Here is a 16,121-nt window from a genome sequence, read left to right as displayed (position 1 = left end):
TTGTGTGTGTGGATGGTTGTTTGTCTCTGTGTGCCCTGCGATTGGTTGGTAAGAGTTCAGGGTGTACCCTGCCTACTGCCCGAAGCCAGCTGGGATAGGCTCCAGCACCCCGTGCGACCCTTGTGAGGAGTAAGTGGTCAAGAAAATGGATGGGTGGACGTTACTCTTGTTTACAGTGACGTTAAATACGAATGAACTGTACTTCTTTTCCATACCACTAAATGGAGCCCAGTTACCACTAGCATGGTATGGATTCGTACCACACCTTGAGAATAACTGACCTAGAAAATGGATTGATTGCGAGTAGGTCCTCTCATAGGTCCAATATTAGTGATCTCAAAAACGTTCTTCTGGGTAAATGGACAAAACAGACTTGAGATGCTACTTAGACCAACTCCATATTAACATCCATTTTCACTTCATGCACTTGTGTCAGGCATCGCAATACTTTTGTCAGCATGTCATGCAGAGACAACTGTCATTTGTCTGCCTCCTAATTGTAACCTACATCATACACGTGATGCAGGCAGAAAAGGGAAAAGAAATGCCATTCATCTATATTTTAAAACAATATCTTGGCATTGAAACCATGCTAAAGCAGGTGCGTGTGTTGTGCCGTGAGGGGCACAGGTGATTCAAGGCAAGCCTTGCATGTACTGATGCATGGAGCCATGAATAAATGATGGAGGCTTGTGGTCTCAATGAAGCTCAGAATGGGGAGACAAGAGTCTCATATAAACTCAGAGAGCAAAATGGACTGAGGCTCGGATAAATAAGTAAATAGTGTAATGTACTTAGAAAAACAGCAGCGCAGACACATCACGATAAAAGCTCTCTGGAAAGCAACTTCATATTTAAAATTTCTGAGCTCTCAGATTGCAAAGACTCTTCCCCAAATTTGTACAGTATGTTCTTTCACTTAATTTAGCATTTGACAACAAACCTGCTAACACTTTTTTTGCTTTCTTATTTCATTGTCATGGTTTTAGATTTTTATTTTAAGAATGAGAAATGAATAAAATCTCAAATTTATGACTGTGCTACACTTCCTGGGATCATCTACCAGTCACCCATCTAGATGAGAAGTTTAAATTTTTCACTTCTGTTCTTCCACATCTAGCAAGCACATAATGACTCTTTTCCATTCTATCCTTTCTCTCCTTTTCACTGATGCATCATGGGACACCGACACCCTGTCAGCTGTCTCAGGTATGTGAAAGTTCACACAAACTCCGAAGGCAATATTAAGGCGGGTATTTTATGGTATTCTTAGTCATTCATCTCTGTGTTGCATGGATGATCTCGCTCAATAATTAATCAGCAGTCTGATCAAATCTGACTTGAGAGCAAATGTACTGTAACTTCAGAACGCAGCTTGCGGTTTCCACAAAGACAAGAAAGAGTCTTTGTTTCCGCTGAAAGTGCAAAGACGCATTGTTTTCATTGGTGCGGCTTTGGTTGTTGATCATATGGTATTGATGATGAAGGTATTTTTTTTTCCTTCTGTGTTTGCCAAGGTATTCATGACATGATATCGCCATTAGATTTACAGTAAGTAGCATGATGATATTAAAAATGATCAACATGAAAAAATTCCTTATCATTTATTATGGATGAAACTAAGAAGAGCATCCATCCTTCCATTTTCTGTATCCCTCTTGTCCTCTTTCGGATCACGGATGTGATGTAGGCTCTTACAGTTGATTGGCCAAAGCAAGCATTCACACACATTCTCACCAATGGACAACTTAGTCAAAAATTTAACCCAACAAGTCATAGTACCCAGAGAATAAATACACAAGCAGGGAATGAATATGCAAACTCGGTATTTGAGGGCATGAACCCAACTGAGGCCTCTGCCTTGCAAAAAGCATATCTCTTTAAAAATCTTATCCATGCTGTGTGATCAAAGCTTTCATCAAAATGATGCAAATATCAAACCAGGCTTCATTTAGATTTAATCTAGATTTGTCATTTGGCAGCAATTTAATAAGTAAAATCCCATTTAACACACTCATATTGTACGTCGTCCTAATTTGTTCTACTCTTGCACAGCAACTAATGTTGCACCTTCTGACGCAATACTACATTTATCCGAAAAATCCATATAATATATTTCTCTGGTCATGTAAAAACCCTCGAGAGCAGGAAATTTTCCAATTCTTTAAAGGAGGCTGTCAAGTGTTTGAACTTGACTAATGAGCTGTTACTTGGAAGTTTCTGCAAGAGTATCTCAAGTCTCATTTCCACTCAGCCTGTTAGAGGACAACATGAAGGGGGAAAATGTGGCACATGTGTAATCCTATTTATGACTTAAAAAAAAAATAAAAAAAAGATCCACTCAGTGAATAATTCAATTTTGTGTATTCACAGAATCCCTTAGAGCTTTTTAGTTTCCTTAACTGGGGTGTCATACTCTTCTACATGTGGGGGCTTTGTATAAATTACATGACTCCATATGGATGGACAGTGCTGCAAAATACGAGATTATACGCCATTCTCCTTGGGGGAATACAGACAAGCTCACTCAAATTAATATTACAAGGCTTTTCTACAGTAAGTGCAGGAGTGTAATGCCTCAGCTGTTATTTGACTTCTGGCATTGGTTTCTGGCTTTCTGCACAGAAAGAAAAAAATGAGATGATGGGGAGTCTAGAAATGTGTGAAACAAATAGACTAGAGCTATCAAAATTAATCGACAATCGATGATCAAATTAATTGACAACTATTTTAATAATCTAGTAATTTTTTAGAGCCATTTTTTAATTTAAAATTGTTCAAATCCTCTGATTTCATCATATCAAGAGTAATTGTTCATTGATTTCTGTAGTCCTGGTTGAAAGAAGACCAATTATCTTCTGTGTTTAATCAAAATAGGACATTTGCAAACATTTGTTTTTATTTCAGAAAACAATGACAGACTTGGTAACATAGTACATCAATTCACCTCTTTTTAAAGACATTAAATTATAGGTATTCAACCACTAGAACATTTTTTTAATTAATTATACTGGGTATATGTCATAATACTTAACTGCCAAAAATCAAGAAATTGATGTCAATTTGTGGTTAAAGTGCTCAAGAATTGGAAGTGCAATTTAGCAGCTTACCAACAAGGTAGAACAACTAATCAAAGAGTAATTGTGCTTTCATCCACATTTGTATTGGAATGCTTCAGGAAATCAATTGTTACTGATGATACATTGTGGTTATCTTCCACTATGCATTTCTACTTGATAATGGGTAGATGCTAGTTTTTGTACTGTATTAAGTTTCACTTACAGATTTCCCAGTAGTCATGTCATTTCACAAAGAATAGTGCAATTGTATTGAACTGAAATACTGATATTGTTCCAGTTTTATTATGGCATTCTTGATCTAATGTGTGTTTATGTGTTATGAGCAAATGGCACAAATCAATTCCACACGGTCGTGTCTACTCTGTGGTTTTCGTCCAATGGAGAGAGTCCAATGGACTTGTCATCAGTTGAAACCCGAGCCTCTAAGCTAGAATCAAATTACCTGTGCATGATGTCTTATCAACATCCGCAATCAGTCAATGCACAGGCGCTTGTTGGTATATTGGATCGTTTTTAATTTTGTTTGAAGCGTGCTGTTGCAATCTAATGATGATGCAGCAAAAGTCCTGTTCAAATGTCCTGATCAAAATGGTGCTTGGGATACTTTCACTTCTACAGGTACTTCAAAAGCACACTGTACTGTAACAAACGTGTATTTTCATGTATTTTTGTACTGTGTTTAATGCCATGAAAAGCTCACATAGTGTAACAAATCTTCATTCAGTCACCCATTTTCTATCCCACTTCTCCTCATTTGGATCATGGACAGGACTTAACGTTAACAACCGCCAAATGTGGCCGATTTTCAACCATGGTTGGTCATAGCATAACTCCCATGCGTCACTTTGGCATGTTGTTTTGAATCGAAATACATGCTAAGATTGGATGACTTGTGATTATGTTGATGATCAAAAATAGTTTTTAAATAAAGCTGAGTTGAGAGTTGAACTTTTGTCCATATGGTGCCGCCATAATCAACGAAAACTGAAAGTTTGATGCTCTTTCTTTAAGCTTTCTTTTTTTTTACGCAAAACTGCCTGTCGTCTCTCACTGATGTCACTGTTGTGTGCTTTCGGTATTGGAGGCACATGCGCAATAGTGGTAATTCGGCCATGGTGGAACCGGAAAAGATGCAGCCAAGTATATAATCACTAATGAGCCTTGTCCAATTAGCCCGAATGTTTGAGCATTTCACAAAGAACCCTCGAGAAATGTGATGCAAAGCCTGTGACAGAAATTGCCTTTCATAGCGACATGACATGGGGACGGGTCTCGAATAAGCATGGGGACGGGTCTCGAATAAAATGGGGACGGGTCTCGAATAAGCTTCGGCTTCTACCCGTCAGCCCTTCTTTCGGATGTCAATTTTACAAATGATGTGATGTGATTGATGTAAACTGTAATGTGTCCGAAAGGAAAAAATGAATAAACAGACATGATACACAAGAATCTAAAACACAACCACCATTTGGCTGATTCTATTTCTGATGAACAGCTATTTATCTGTCAGCTATTTGGCTGCAAGAGCAACGTACCTATGTGGCGGCCATGTCCCATCAAAAGCAATTAATATAAATTGGAAAATTAGTCATAACCTGCTCATTTTTTAAAGTGGAAGTAGTCAAGCCAAAACATTTCCTTACAGTAATATCTCTTATGCAGCCCTACTAGTCGAAACACTGTATTCTGTGTGATTGTAGAGTATGACTTAAGCAGCAAAGTCCACCCGCTTTCATCACGGGTAGCAGTACAGAACAAAATGGCCACTGAGATGGATAAAAAGGGGTGGATTTTGCTGTCCACAAACTCAATATTAATCAGTTTAGTCTAATTGGGGGCCCATACAACATATTTTTCTTTTTGGCTTTTTTTTTTTTTTTTTGGTTGACATACCTTTTGACCGAATTTCATGAGGTTGACTTTTTTGTTACCATCAAAGCATGTATTAATTCAAAACATTTGTTAAAAAAAAAAAAAGTCCCTAAGTTTTTACCTGTGAAAGGTTATGTTCAGTTCTAGATTGCTTGTTGTGATTGTATAGTTTTTGGTTATATTTTAAAGTGCACTGAAACATACAGCAAAAATGTTAAAGGTCAGAGTATTACCTTCATTTTAATTAGCACTATTTATATATGCTGTAAACATCATGGTAGGAATGCTGGTACAAACTGCAAAGTTTATTAAAAGTTGGAAGTACTATTTATTATCTTCATCTATTTTGTTTGTATAAGAGCATCTGCTTGCTGATGTGATAAGCAGCAATTTACTTCAATCTACTTTTAATTAGTCGACTAATTACAAAAGTAATCTGTGACTCATCGATGAAATAATCATTTGTGACAGCCCTAGTTTTGCTTAGGAAGAAGTTCTCTCAAGCAACCCCTTTTGAGGAATGTATTTTGATAAAAAAAAACAAAAAAAAAACAAGTTCAATTAGCCCCCAACACTCCTTGCAAACGTCATACAGAAAACTAGAGACCAGATTCAAATGCTTTTGGACAGTGAGGCAAATTTGCTATCCACTGTGCTGTCCTGAACAAAAAGCATCAACAAAACAAGTATTTTGGTGAAGCCCTTTGTTTATTTCAATGGACTGTTGTTGGTACTCTAGGAGCTGTCAGACGAGCGTCATTCTCCACCACTGCTGTCAGTGAACGGGCCAGGGGAGGAAAAGCTGTTTCGCAGTAAAAGTGCAGAAGTGGAGCTTACAGTGGAGAAGGAGAGAGTCAAGAAGATGTTATCTGAAGGGTAATAACGCCAACCTTTTTTTTCTTCTCCTTTGACAAGATTTTCTTCAGGGTCCCAATGTTGATTAAAAATGCATTCACAAATTTAGATGATCTCCAACACAAGCGCTATAGCCACGATGCAACCAAAAGTTAATACTTTAGATTGACAATGCCAGAGGTATCGATTTATTCAAATCTGTTATTAATTTGTAGTGGACATGTTATACTGACATGTTTTTAATATTTTGCCTCACCCATGTAGCCTTAATAAGGTCACCAACATAGGCCACAATTAAATATAGACTATTTAAAACTGCACTTCTGCTCACCCTTCAACCGGATGCCACTGTCATTCTGACAATTAAATCACTTTAACACATTTTTTTTCATAAACGTAACCGTGGCCATGTGGTCAAATGTCCCCTGAAACACTTGCACTTATCCATCTAGATATGAGCTGAAAGCCAAAATGGTACTTGGGGTTTAATTCCTAAATGAGTGCCAATGTTAAGTGACTGAGAGGAGAGCAGAGAGTGAAACTGAGTCAGCCTCAAGTGTCCATTACCTAACAGTAGGTAGATTGATGCAGGCTCCGCCACAGTCAGAACTTTTATGCACTTGTTAGATTAGTTGCCCTTTACACACACATCCAAACTCAGAATCCTGATTGTCACTGATTTTACAGTGGAACATTTATAAGGTCACATGAGTGTACTTGTGTGCGTGCACTTCTCAGAGGTAAAAATGTTTCCTCTCGAACAGATGACTGTACAAAAAAGCTTTTCAGCCTTTCCTTGCACATGCATTGTTGTATGCAGTTAAAAAAAAAATGCTGAGTGATGTAACAAGGAGAAGAACACATCTTTAAGTGGAGCAGACACTGAATGAGTGCTCCACTCAGAAAAAAACAACTTTGCCTGGAGGAGATTTTGTCCTTGTGTTTTGGAAAACACATCACACATTTGAATGGTGGCTTTAGTTAGGAGCTTCAATTTTCTTAAATGATGTTTGAACCCGTGTGTTTGTTTGTTCTGTGTGCCTTGGCCCTCTCACTGGTCTGTATGATATCAAGAAGAAGAAAAAAAAAACACTTCATGAGCAACTGTTAGCCAGATGCTTTTATTTGATGATGATTTCTATAAGCCTGTGGAGGGTCTTTTCCTCTGTTGCTATGGTGAGTAGCTATACGGTTGCTAAGCTGTGGAAAGATGTGACTTAATTCATTTCAAAGCTCTCTGATTTATTTGATACTCTCACTAAATCCTGACCTCTGACACCATTTCATTTCAATAGTGACTTCCCTCCATGATCTAATGATGCAATTCAGTTCATGGCTGCTTCCTACGTGCTGTGAACTAGAATTACCTCATATTGGTACTTTAAATGTATCGTTTTGTGTGAGATTACATAATAATGTGCCTCTCAATGAGGTAGAGTGAGATGAACATTGACACTTATTTTCTTGTGTCAGTTATGTCAGATAAAAAAAAGAGCCCTGTGAGCAGCAGTGTGTGCACATTTTCAAAGGATTTTTAGTCACAACACTATAAATGCACTCTGTTTGCCCTTCACTTTCAAAGCAGAACAAATGATACATACTAGGATCAAACGGCGCTTTGCAAATGCTAAATGTGCTTAGCACAAGACAGAAACTCACATTTGTCAGGTTGCTTCATTTCGTATTCAAGATAAGATAATCCTTTATTGATTCCCAAAGGGGAAATTCAGGTTACAGCAGCTTGTTAAAAAAAAATAATAAAAAAAAAAAAGACGTTATTTTTGTTATATTTCATGCAAGATGTCTAAGTAATCTTATCACCATACCATTTCCCCTAATCATCTAATATGTCAAATAGTATGAGCTTGTGGTTGCACAGCAGCTCTGTATGCATTTGACTTCGGGTTTCAGGTTTCAACAGCCAGCTTTTATCCCCCAGTAACGCATTGTGCTCCAATCTAGGCAGACATTAGTTTACAAGTTTACAAGACCTATGAGTACAATTATTCACTTTACAAATAGGATGACAGGATTGTGTTTTGAAATTACTGAATTAATGAATTTGATGTCAGCTGCTGGATGTACCGGTACACTTAAATGCATGTGTGCTCCCAACAACAACACAATTTTCTGCCCTTAGGTCCATGTGTGAAATCAACCTCGAGGCAGAGCTCTTCACCTTACAGGATAGTAATGCCAAGCTGGTGGCAGCGTTGCAGGAAGCCAACGGCAGCGTGGAGCAATGGAAGCAGCAGTTGGCTGAGTACCAGGTGGAGACGGATCGCCTTAGAGAGCAGGTGGGCAAATTACATAGCTTTATTAGACCCTCGCCTGATATGAAAGTGGCTAGGACCTGAATGTCTGGAATCCTCTAGTGGTGTGGTGATGTCCTTCTGCAAATATTTAATACTCGCAAAGTATGGGTGTCAAAATTAGTGTGTTAATTTAAAGTTCCTTTAACGCCACTATTTCTATTCTTTAACGTAATTAATGAGCGCCCCTTACTTGGAAAGCCTGTACTGGAGGAATTCCACGAGGAATATCCATGTCAAAATTTAGCAGTAATAAATGTAATAATAATCATTATATTTGTGGAGACTGGGGTGAAGTTGTATTTTACAATTTTAAATATTTAAAAATTAATTTAAAGATTAGATAGTGAGAAATGCGCTGTGCTGTCACCGTCTTACAAATGCATTTATGCCATCTAGTAGCAGAAAAATGACCTCAACACAAATTAATATCATTTGTTTTTTTACAGTACATCTTTTTAATATTAACTCAATTTTATGAATTATTATGAAATTACTGTATCAAGATGCAGCACTATTTATTAGTTCAAAAAGGACCTTCGAATGTAATGACAAGTGTGCTCTATATTATTTATTTGGTTGTTTCTAACATAACTATGAGATTAATTTTTCCAGTTTAATAAATTTTGTAGGAACTTTATTTGGATGTATTCACGTCGCAACTCATTGAGGGCCAAATCCACTAAGACTGCACTACGTCCGCAAGCAGCACTAAAAATTGCTCCATATTTGCACCCGCACCTTGCTCCCTGTTAACGTCCTATTCACTAACAATATTGATCTAACGACATACCAGCGCAAACACGCCCACAAAGTTTGACAGCCAAGAGTAAATTTGCGCCAGATTTACCACACATGGCAATAGATTTGCGCCAAGAACACGTCAGTTTAGTAACAGTTGCGAGAAAGATGAAATTATCAGAAAGCGAGCTTGGACCGAGGAGGTGCAGAAGCGTTTTCCTCATTTAGCGCCATTAAGCTGTCGTGAGCAGAGTGTTATGTGCTGAGAGGTTGGATCCCAAAGCGCAGACACAAATAAGGTTTCAACTATTTATTCACATAACTTGACTAAACTTAAAAACAACGAGAATGCATCGAGAATCACGTGACGCCAAGCGCCCTTGGGCTGCGGAGAAGCACAGGAACAGTGAGTAATAGTCCGGCAACCACACACAATTCTCAGACAGCTTATATAGACAGATAGTAAATCGATCTCATTGGTTGTGGCTAGACATGTGGGCACCAGTACTGACATGGAATCATCTGATTGGCTGTTTACTGGTTTCTAACCATATAAGGAGCTGAAACAGGACTGACATGGACTTATCTGATTCGCTGCTGACTGGTTTCTAACCATATAGAGAGATTAAAGAGTCTTGACATCAACTAGTTACAAGCCGATTGCATCAGTTCAAATAAAACAAATAAAACCAAACATTAGACATTTGCCTCAAACAAATCATCAGTTCACATAAAGTCAACCATCAGGCATTTGCCGCAAACAAAACACAGTCATGACATGAGACAAGACCCAAACATTACTCCTGCATGACCCAAGTCATGACAGTACACCCCCCCAAGGACACCTCTAAGTTTAAACGTAACCTTCACAAGACCCAAACATTACTCCTGCATGACCCGAGTCATGACACGGAGAGGACGATGACGACGTCATTCATTCATTTAATGTCCATAAAATACAAATTATTGGTGCGATCGTTTTTTAAAATATATTTTCAGAGGTTGACGTGGGCATAGGCTGTATAACAGGTGCGTCGTGTATGCCATAGTTCGCATCTGTCATATGAACATTTTTCATGAAATGTGATCTTATTCATTCTTTAAAACATAAACATTTCAGTTTTTTATTTATTGGTTGTTTTTTTTTTTGCTTTACCGGTGATAAGGAGTCTAAACCTGACCCTCAGACTTTAATGAATATTTAATGGCCTTTCAATGAATATTTTGCCTTTTTGCGGGTGTTTACATAGCCTTGTGCAACTGGAATATTGATAATATTCCAGTTGTGAAATGATTATTGACTGCATGTCAACATAGTCACCGTCTCCTCCAGTTGGTGTTTTCATCCTGCCCCTCGTTGTTCAGGATATTTTTCTTGACAGACTTTGGTGATAATTGCAGGGACAGTATTTCATTTTTAAGTCAAGAAGCGAAAACAATATGGCCTTGGTCAATCAAAACAAGGCGACTAAATAGAGTGAATGATGCAACAACTGTCCTTTGACAAAAAAATATCGTCACTACAGGTTCTTCCATCAGTGGGAGTCAGGTTGAAGGTTATACCTCACAAAGACACGCACATCGACACACACTCTGCTGCAAAGTCAACCAGGTGGCTGGAACTAGAGCAGGCCCCCAGGGTTTGGCAGGGGGGAGGGGAGACACCCTGTACTGTCCAGCTTCCCTTCCCTTCCTGCCCCACTTAGTGGAACATGATAAATTACCATTAAGGCTCCAGGGATCCTTTTAAATCCCTTGGCACATATTTTTCATTGTTTTGTGGAGGATTTTTTATTTTTTTTAACTGTATGCAAATACATTACAATTTGTCATATGAGATTGGTATGTGATGGATTGATGCACAATCTAATGAGATCCAATATAAGTGCTGTTTTTTGTTTTGTTTTGTTTTGTTTTTTAAACAGTTGCCAGATTTTGACTAACAGTCAGGAAGAAAACGAAAAATGGGGATTTGTCCAAATGGGCCAGGAACCTGTCTAACACACGTGTTATCATTTCATACACATTTGCATTCATTCATTAAGAACGGAAGCAAGCAATAACATTGGTGGATGCAATTCATGCATCACCAATTTACAATAATCAAAATGAGTCATGCACAGATTCGGGAATTGCTTCCTGTTTTGCAAGCTGGTAGGGCGGCTTTGCACAATGAGTACACTTTTGCACATTCATTTTACAACCCGCAGTGCCAAGTTTCGTAACAGCTCAATTTTAGAAGGTGAATAAACAAACAAGGTTGTCCATATGTTTCACTGATTGTTTTGTAATATCAAACATTTTAACGGTGATTATCAATCATTTCAATTAAAACAAGACTTGAAATTCTAGACTGATTTTGTATTCTGTAAGATTGTCTCATGACAAACGTAGCTAATCAAGTTTGCATTATTTATCTTTCCTTGTCATATTTAAATGTATTTATATACAGAAACATGCAGAAAAAAAGATCATATGAGTATGAGTACAGTACAGAGAGAGCCTTGATTATATAGCAGCTATATTTGTGCTTACACTGGAGAATTGAATGGTTGTTTTAAGATAATTACTGTGGGTGCATGAACAATAAGTAAATGAGTAATGTATACTGTTTTTTTATTAGGGTTACATAGCTGTTTTTTATTATTATTATTATTAATAAGCTTATTCAGATGGGAAATGAATGCTCCAATTAGTGTTCAAGCTTTAGACTGGAGGCACTGAGCCGTGAATGGAAAACTGCAAACACCGTGAACCATGAAGTTGACTTAGTTGTTTGTTTTTTTGTTTTTTTTTGCCTTTTCCAAATGTGTGTTTAAAAATTTGAAGTGGGTCAGAAAAGGAAAGCAGCTTACATAAGTGTTCTCGATGTCACATTTGATGTTTCATTGCCGTGACTTCTGCCAGTCAGTCAAGAGGCAGAATAGATCAAGAGAATGTAGATGATTCATATAGAGTATAGATATAGAATATACCGTAGACTACAATAGTGCTCCCATCCATGTTTGAATGGGAGATGAGCAGCCAATCATTAGGTTTACTTAACCTTCTCAAAGCCCCTCATTGGATACTCACCATAACGAGATCAGCTGATGGATGATGTTCTTTTCACCATCACCTTCTCAATTGTCCTCAGATTTGTGAAAGGCAAGACATTTTAATAAAAGAAAACACCATTCAGGTGTTATTCATGTCAGTGCGGTTTTGTTTTACATTGCTTATAAATGAGACCACAACAGCTCGAAAGGTTACTAAGACATGTTTAGAGAAGAAAAAATGATCTAGCCCACCTAATTAGGTGACTTTCACGTTTACTGAAGACAGTTCATGGAAAAAAAAATGTTGCAAAATTGAAACTACTTTTAAACCTTAGGTCAACTTGAGAACTTGTGAAAAGAGCAAGTAATTGGAAAATAATACCCCAGCATATGTAGAGTATCCGTGTGTGTACCCTTGTTGTTTTGTGCAATATCCCAGCGATGAAATGTGTTGCTCTATTAATTATCCGCGTATTGTGTTGAAGGTGGCAGAGTTGGAGGCGCAGCTTGGCCATCCTGCTGCTGCTGCTCACACTGATAAGGAGGAGCTCAGCCGCTCACTGGAGGAGCTGGAAGCCCTGCTTAGTGCCAAAGACCAGGTAAAATAGAAGACACAAACCTCCAGTATGCGCGTACACATCTGATTATTATCCTAATTTGACGTTAATTGTGAACGTTGGAAGCAAATATTTTCGGGATGTTGATGTATTGCTGTTGTGAAGTTCGGGGAGTCTGCGAGATGAATGGTTACTAAACACAACAAAATGAATGAGATGATTTAGGTCAATTAGCATTTTTAAAGACCTTGCTTAGATGATGTGACAGACATCAGAATAATGAGAAGAGCAACAACCTTGTGGGAATATTTCACCAATTTGTTCTAGTCTGAAACTAGCTTGCATTTTCAATTTGATCAATTTGTTTTGGAGAAATCAGTAAAAAATTATTCTGGGACCACCTCTGTTTTCTGCAAGATTGATCCCCCCGAACCACGAAAATGTATAAGCACCTCATGTTTTCTATAGACTTTCCCCTACATTTCATTGTTACTAAATATATTTTAACTAGTGCTGTCATTGTTAGTGTTAGCTAATTAATTAATCACAAAAAATATTGCATTAATCATGTATTAATGCAGATTAATCACACTATTAATTTTGACCGCAGATTATATTTTAGCTTGACAGCGGATGGTTACGTTAAAGGTAGCACAGGTTGTGTTTGAGCAATAAACATAACTACATGCATTAAAGTAAAGCACTTAATAATTATTGGTGTATGACATTCAGAATATTTGTTCATGTCAAAATATTGGGGTAATTTTTTTTCACATTTTAAATTTTGCAAGTACTGTAATTAGAAAAGGAGGAGGATGAGAGCATGCATTGAATAAATTATGTTGAAGACGTCCTCATAACATTAAATGTCGAAACAATTAACACATAACAGGTGCTCGTCAAATTTGGTAGGCAAAAAATGTTGATACAACGCCTTATTAATTAAGCGAATAATCCTGATTCATCAAAATTCTAAGATGTGATTAATCTAATTAAAAATTTAATCGTTTGACAGCTCTAATTTTAATCATCAAACCAAAATACACAACTAAATATACAAACTATGAATTACTAAGAACAAATCTACTGAGCAAGAAACACGATTTAGACACAAATAATGTGCTTAGTGGACCCCAAAATTTGATATACAGGTAGTGGGCCAGAACTGGATCTTGCCTCCACATGTAGATCAAATCGTTGTGATAATATGATGTGATGTTTTGCAAATTTTCTAAAGAGTGAAAATGGGGGTAACGTAGAAGTGTGATTAAAAAGCAAGGTGTACAGTAATGTTATGAGAGTGAATTTGTCATATTAACAATATTGTAAATTTGTAATAAATTTGTAATATTGTTTTTCTTTTTTTTTCTTTTTTTTTTTCTTAAGTTATGTGGATGCACTTGCTGATGCAGCCCAGGTGCTGATGTGCCAATACATTGACTGTTTCTAGAACACTGAAAGTGTAACTTCAACATCAAGAACATGCTAAACAACTCTCATCTTAACAAATCAATAGTATTTCATTATCCTCAATTACAACTTGGTGCTAGGTAAAAAAAAAAAAAAAAAAAAAAAAAAAAAAAAAAATCCCAATATTTACCTATTTATTTATTTATTGTTAAATTGTAATATTTAAAAGATAAAGAAAGAAGTAGTATTACAAGAATATTGTATTCTCATAATATTTTGAACTTGATTCTAGTTTGTTTTTGTTGCTAGTTTTTTTTTTCCTTCCCCTAACCCCCACCCCTAGTGTTTTGTGTTTTTTATTTTATTTTATTTTTTTTTATTTATGTTTTTTTTTTTTGTCTTTAAAGAACTAGTTGCTATGTTCTGGGGTTGGATTCCAAAAGCGCAGACACAAATAAGAGTTTAACACACTATCCGCATAACATCAAGAGGCGTGGCACTGACTTGACTTGACCAGAAACAACAAGAAGGCATCGAGGAAAAGAGGATCAGGTGGCTAGCTGGACAGAGAAATAATCCGACAAAAACACACACTTCTCGGTCAGGCTTCTATAGACCGCGAATCACATAGCTTCTGACATCACATAGCATCTTACCAGTTGAAACTAGATGCTGGTTACATCAGTTCAAAACACACTTGACCTCACAGTCATGACCCAAACATAACATGACCCTAGTCACGACAGTAAGCATAACCCTTGCATGACCCTAGTTATAACACTAGTGTTTTATAATTAGCGGACATGATAATTGGAATTTTGCTGGTGTACATACATTGTTGATTGTTAAGTTCACACTAGACTTCACTGGAATTTGTTCTGTGTGTTATATACAGCAATACAAATGTTTTGTAAAATGTTGTAGCTGGACTATACCTCAATTGCAGTGAAGCAGAGGAAGACCATTTGTTGTTTCAAAACATTTGCTGAATTTTCTTCACCCAAAAAAAAACTGACAGTGAAATCACAGCAAAACATTCCCTTGAAGTTGTTGCTTTTTCAATGTCTGTCGCACCAGATAAACAGGGTACTTCATTTATATAGCGCTTTTCCACCTTGCAATTCCATTGGGCCTAACTTTAAAGATGTGTGATAAATAACCTGTTTTATGAGCAAAAAAAAAAAAAAAACCACAAAGGCAGTGATGCTCTGTGGTAATATGAACGGTGATGGTGCTTCCCAAGTGACATTCTGATATAACCATTTACAGGAGATACACAGTCTACAGAGCAAGAAAACTGACGTGGGAGAGCTTACCAGGGAAAGAGAAGAGGCCATACAGAGACTCCAGGTAAGTTGTTTGTTTCTCACTTCTTATGCTAGGCTGCCTAACATTGCAGTTAACAGGGGAACAGCTTGTGGGGTGTCAAGTGATTTGACTAAAAGCTTAGTCTTTTTATTATTTATTTATTTACGATCGGCACACTTTGCTTCAGGGAAGGTTTGAAGCCCTGCCATTAACAGACTGCTATTCTCACTCATCTCCTCATCTGGCATCTGATGAGAAAGCAATCCTGTGGGAAAATGGAGAAGTTAAAGCAACGATGTGTTGTAATTGTGCTTCAATCACCTTTGCCATCAACATTTTGGTGCTTCACTGGATTGTCACATGCATGGTGTGTAGTGGAGGGGAGAAAAATTCAGTAATACAGTAAATCCCACTCTTCATGAGGCAGAGGGACAGAACCCTGCTGAAAATATAGAACTGAAGTCCTCAAGTAACTGTTGCCCATCGTCATACCTGGATCTGAACCACGAAGACTTAAGAAATGCACCACTATACTTTGTTGACGTGTTGCTTTTGCTGAACAGTGGTGATCTCTGCTGGCACAAAGGTGAATTGCAATATGCAGGCAGACATACACATCTCAATACCTTGACCCACACATAGGGGGCTGGGAAAATAATGTATCAATATTTAGAACACATGCATGTTGGGTTTGATGAAGACTTGTCCAAAAGTGTGAGTGTGAATGGTTCACATTCCAGGGTTCGACTTCAGTGACCCATGACCCTAATGAAGAGGACAAGTGATGCGGAAAATGACTGGATCAGTGGACTGACGTCATATTTGCATGAAATCGTGCCACAAATGACCAACAACAAACTAATCATACAACGAATAGAAAATGCAGCTTCTCTGTTCAATGATGCCCTTTGTCTGATTCCCTTGGAAGGCAAGGACAAAACGAAGTTC

At 37.5% G+C, this 16,121-nt stretch overlaps 1 protein-coding gene across 2 annotated transcripts in view; it reads left to right on the top strand.

The window, feature by feature from the left end:
• Window positions 1-16,121, top strand: part of homer3b (homer scaffold protein 3b) — a 45,911-nt gene that overhangs the window by 26,209 nt on the left and 3,581 nt on the right. For both annotated transcript variants that reach the window (XM_077534838.1, XM_077534837.1), the window contains 4 exons: window positions 5,692-5,828; window positions 7,948-8,104; window positions 12,384-12,497; window positions 15,135-15,215. In XM_077534838.1, coding sequence (XP_077390964.1) covers window positions 5,692-5,828; window positions 7,948-8,104; window positions 12,384-12,497; window positions 15,135-15,215 — 489 coding nt within the window. The remainder of the gene's footprint in view (window positions 1-5,691; window positions 5,829-7,947; window positions 8,105-12,383; window positions 12,498-15,134; window positions 15,216-16,121) is intronic.

Source organism: Festucalex cinctus, chromosome 10 (assembly GCF_051991245.1).
Source record: "Festucalex cinctus isolate MCC-2025b chromosome 10, RoL_Fcin_1.0, whole genome shotgun sequence".
Lineage (NCBI taxonomy): Eukaryota > Metazoa > Chordata > Actinopteri > Syngnathiformes > Syngnathidae > Festucalex > Festucalex cinctus.
This window is presented reverse-complemented; position numbering and strand designations above follow the sequence as displayed.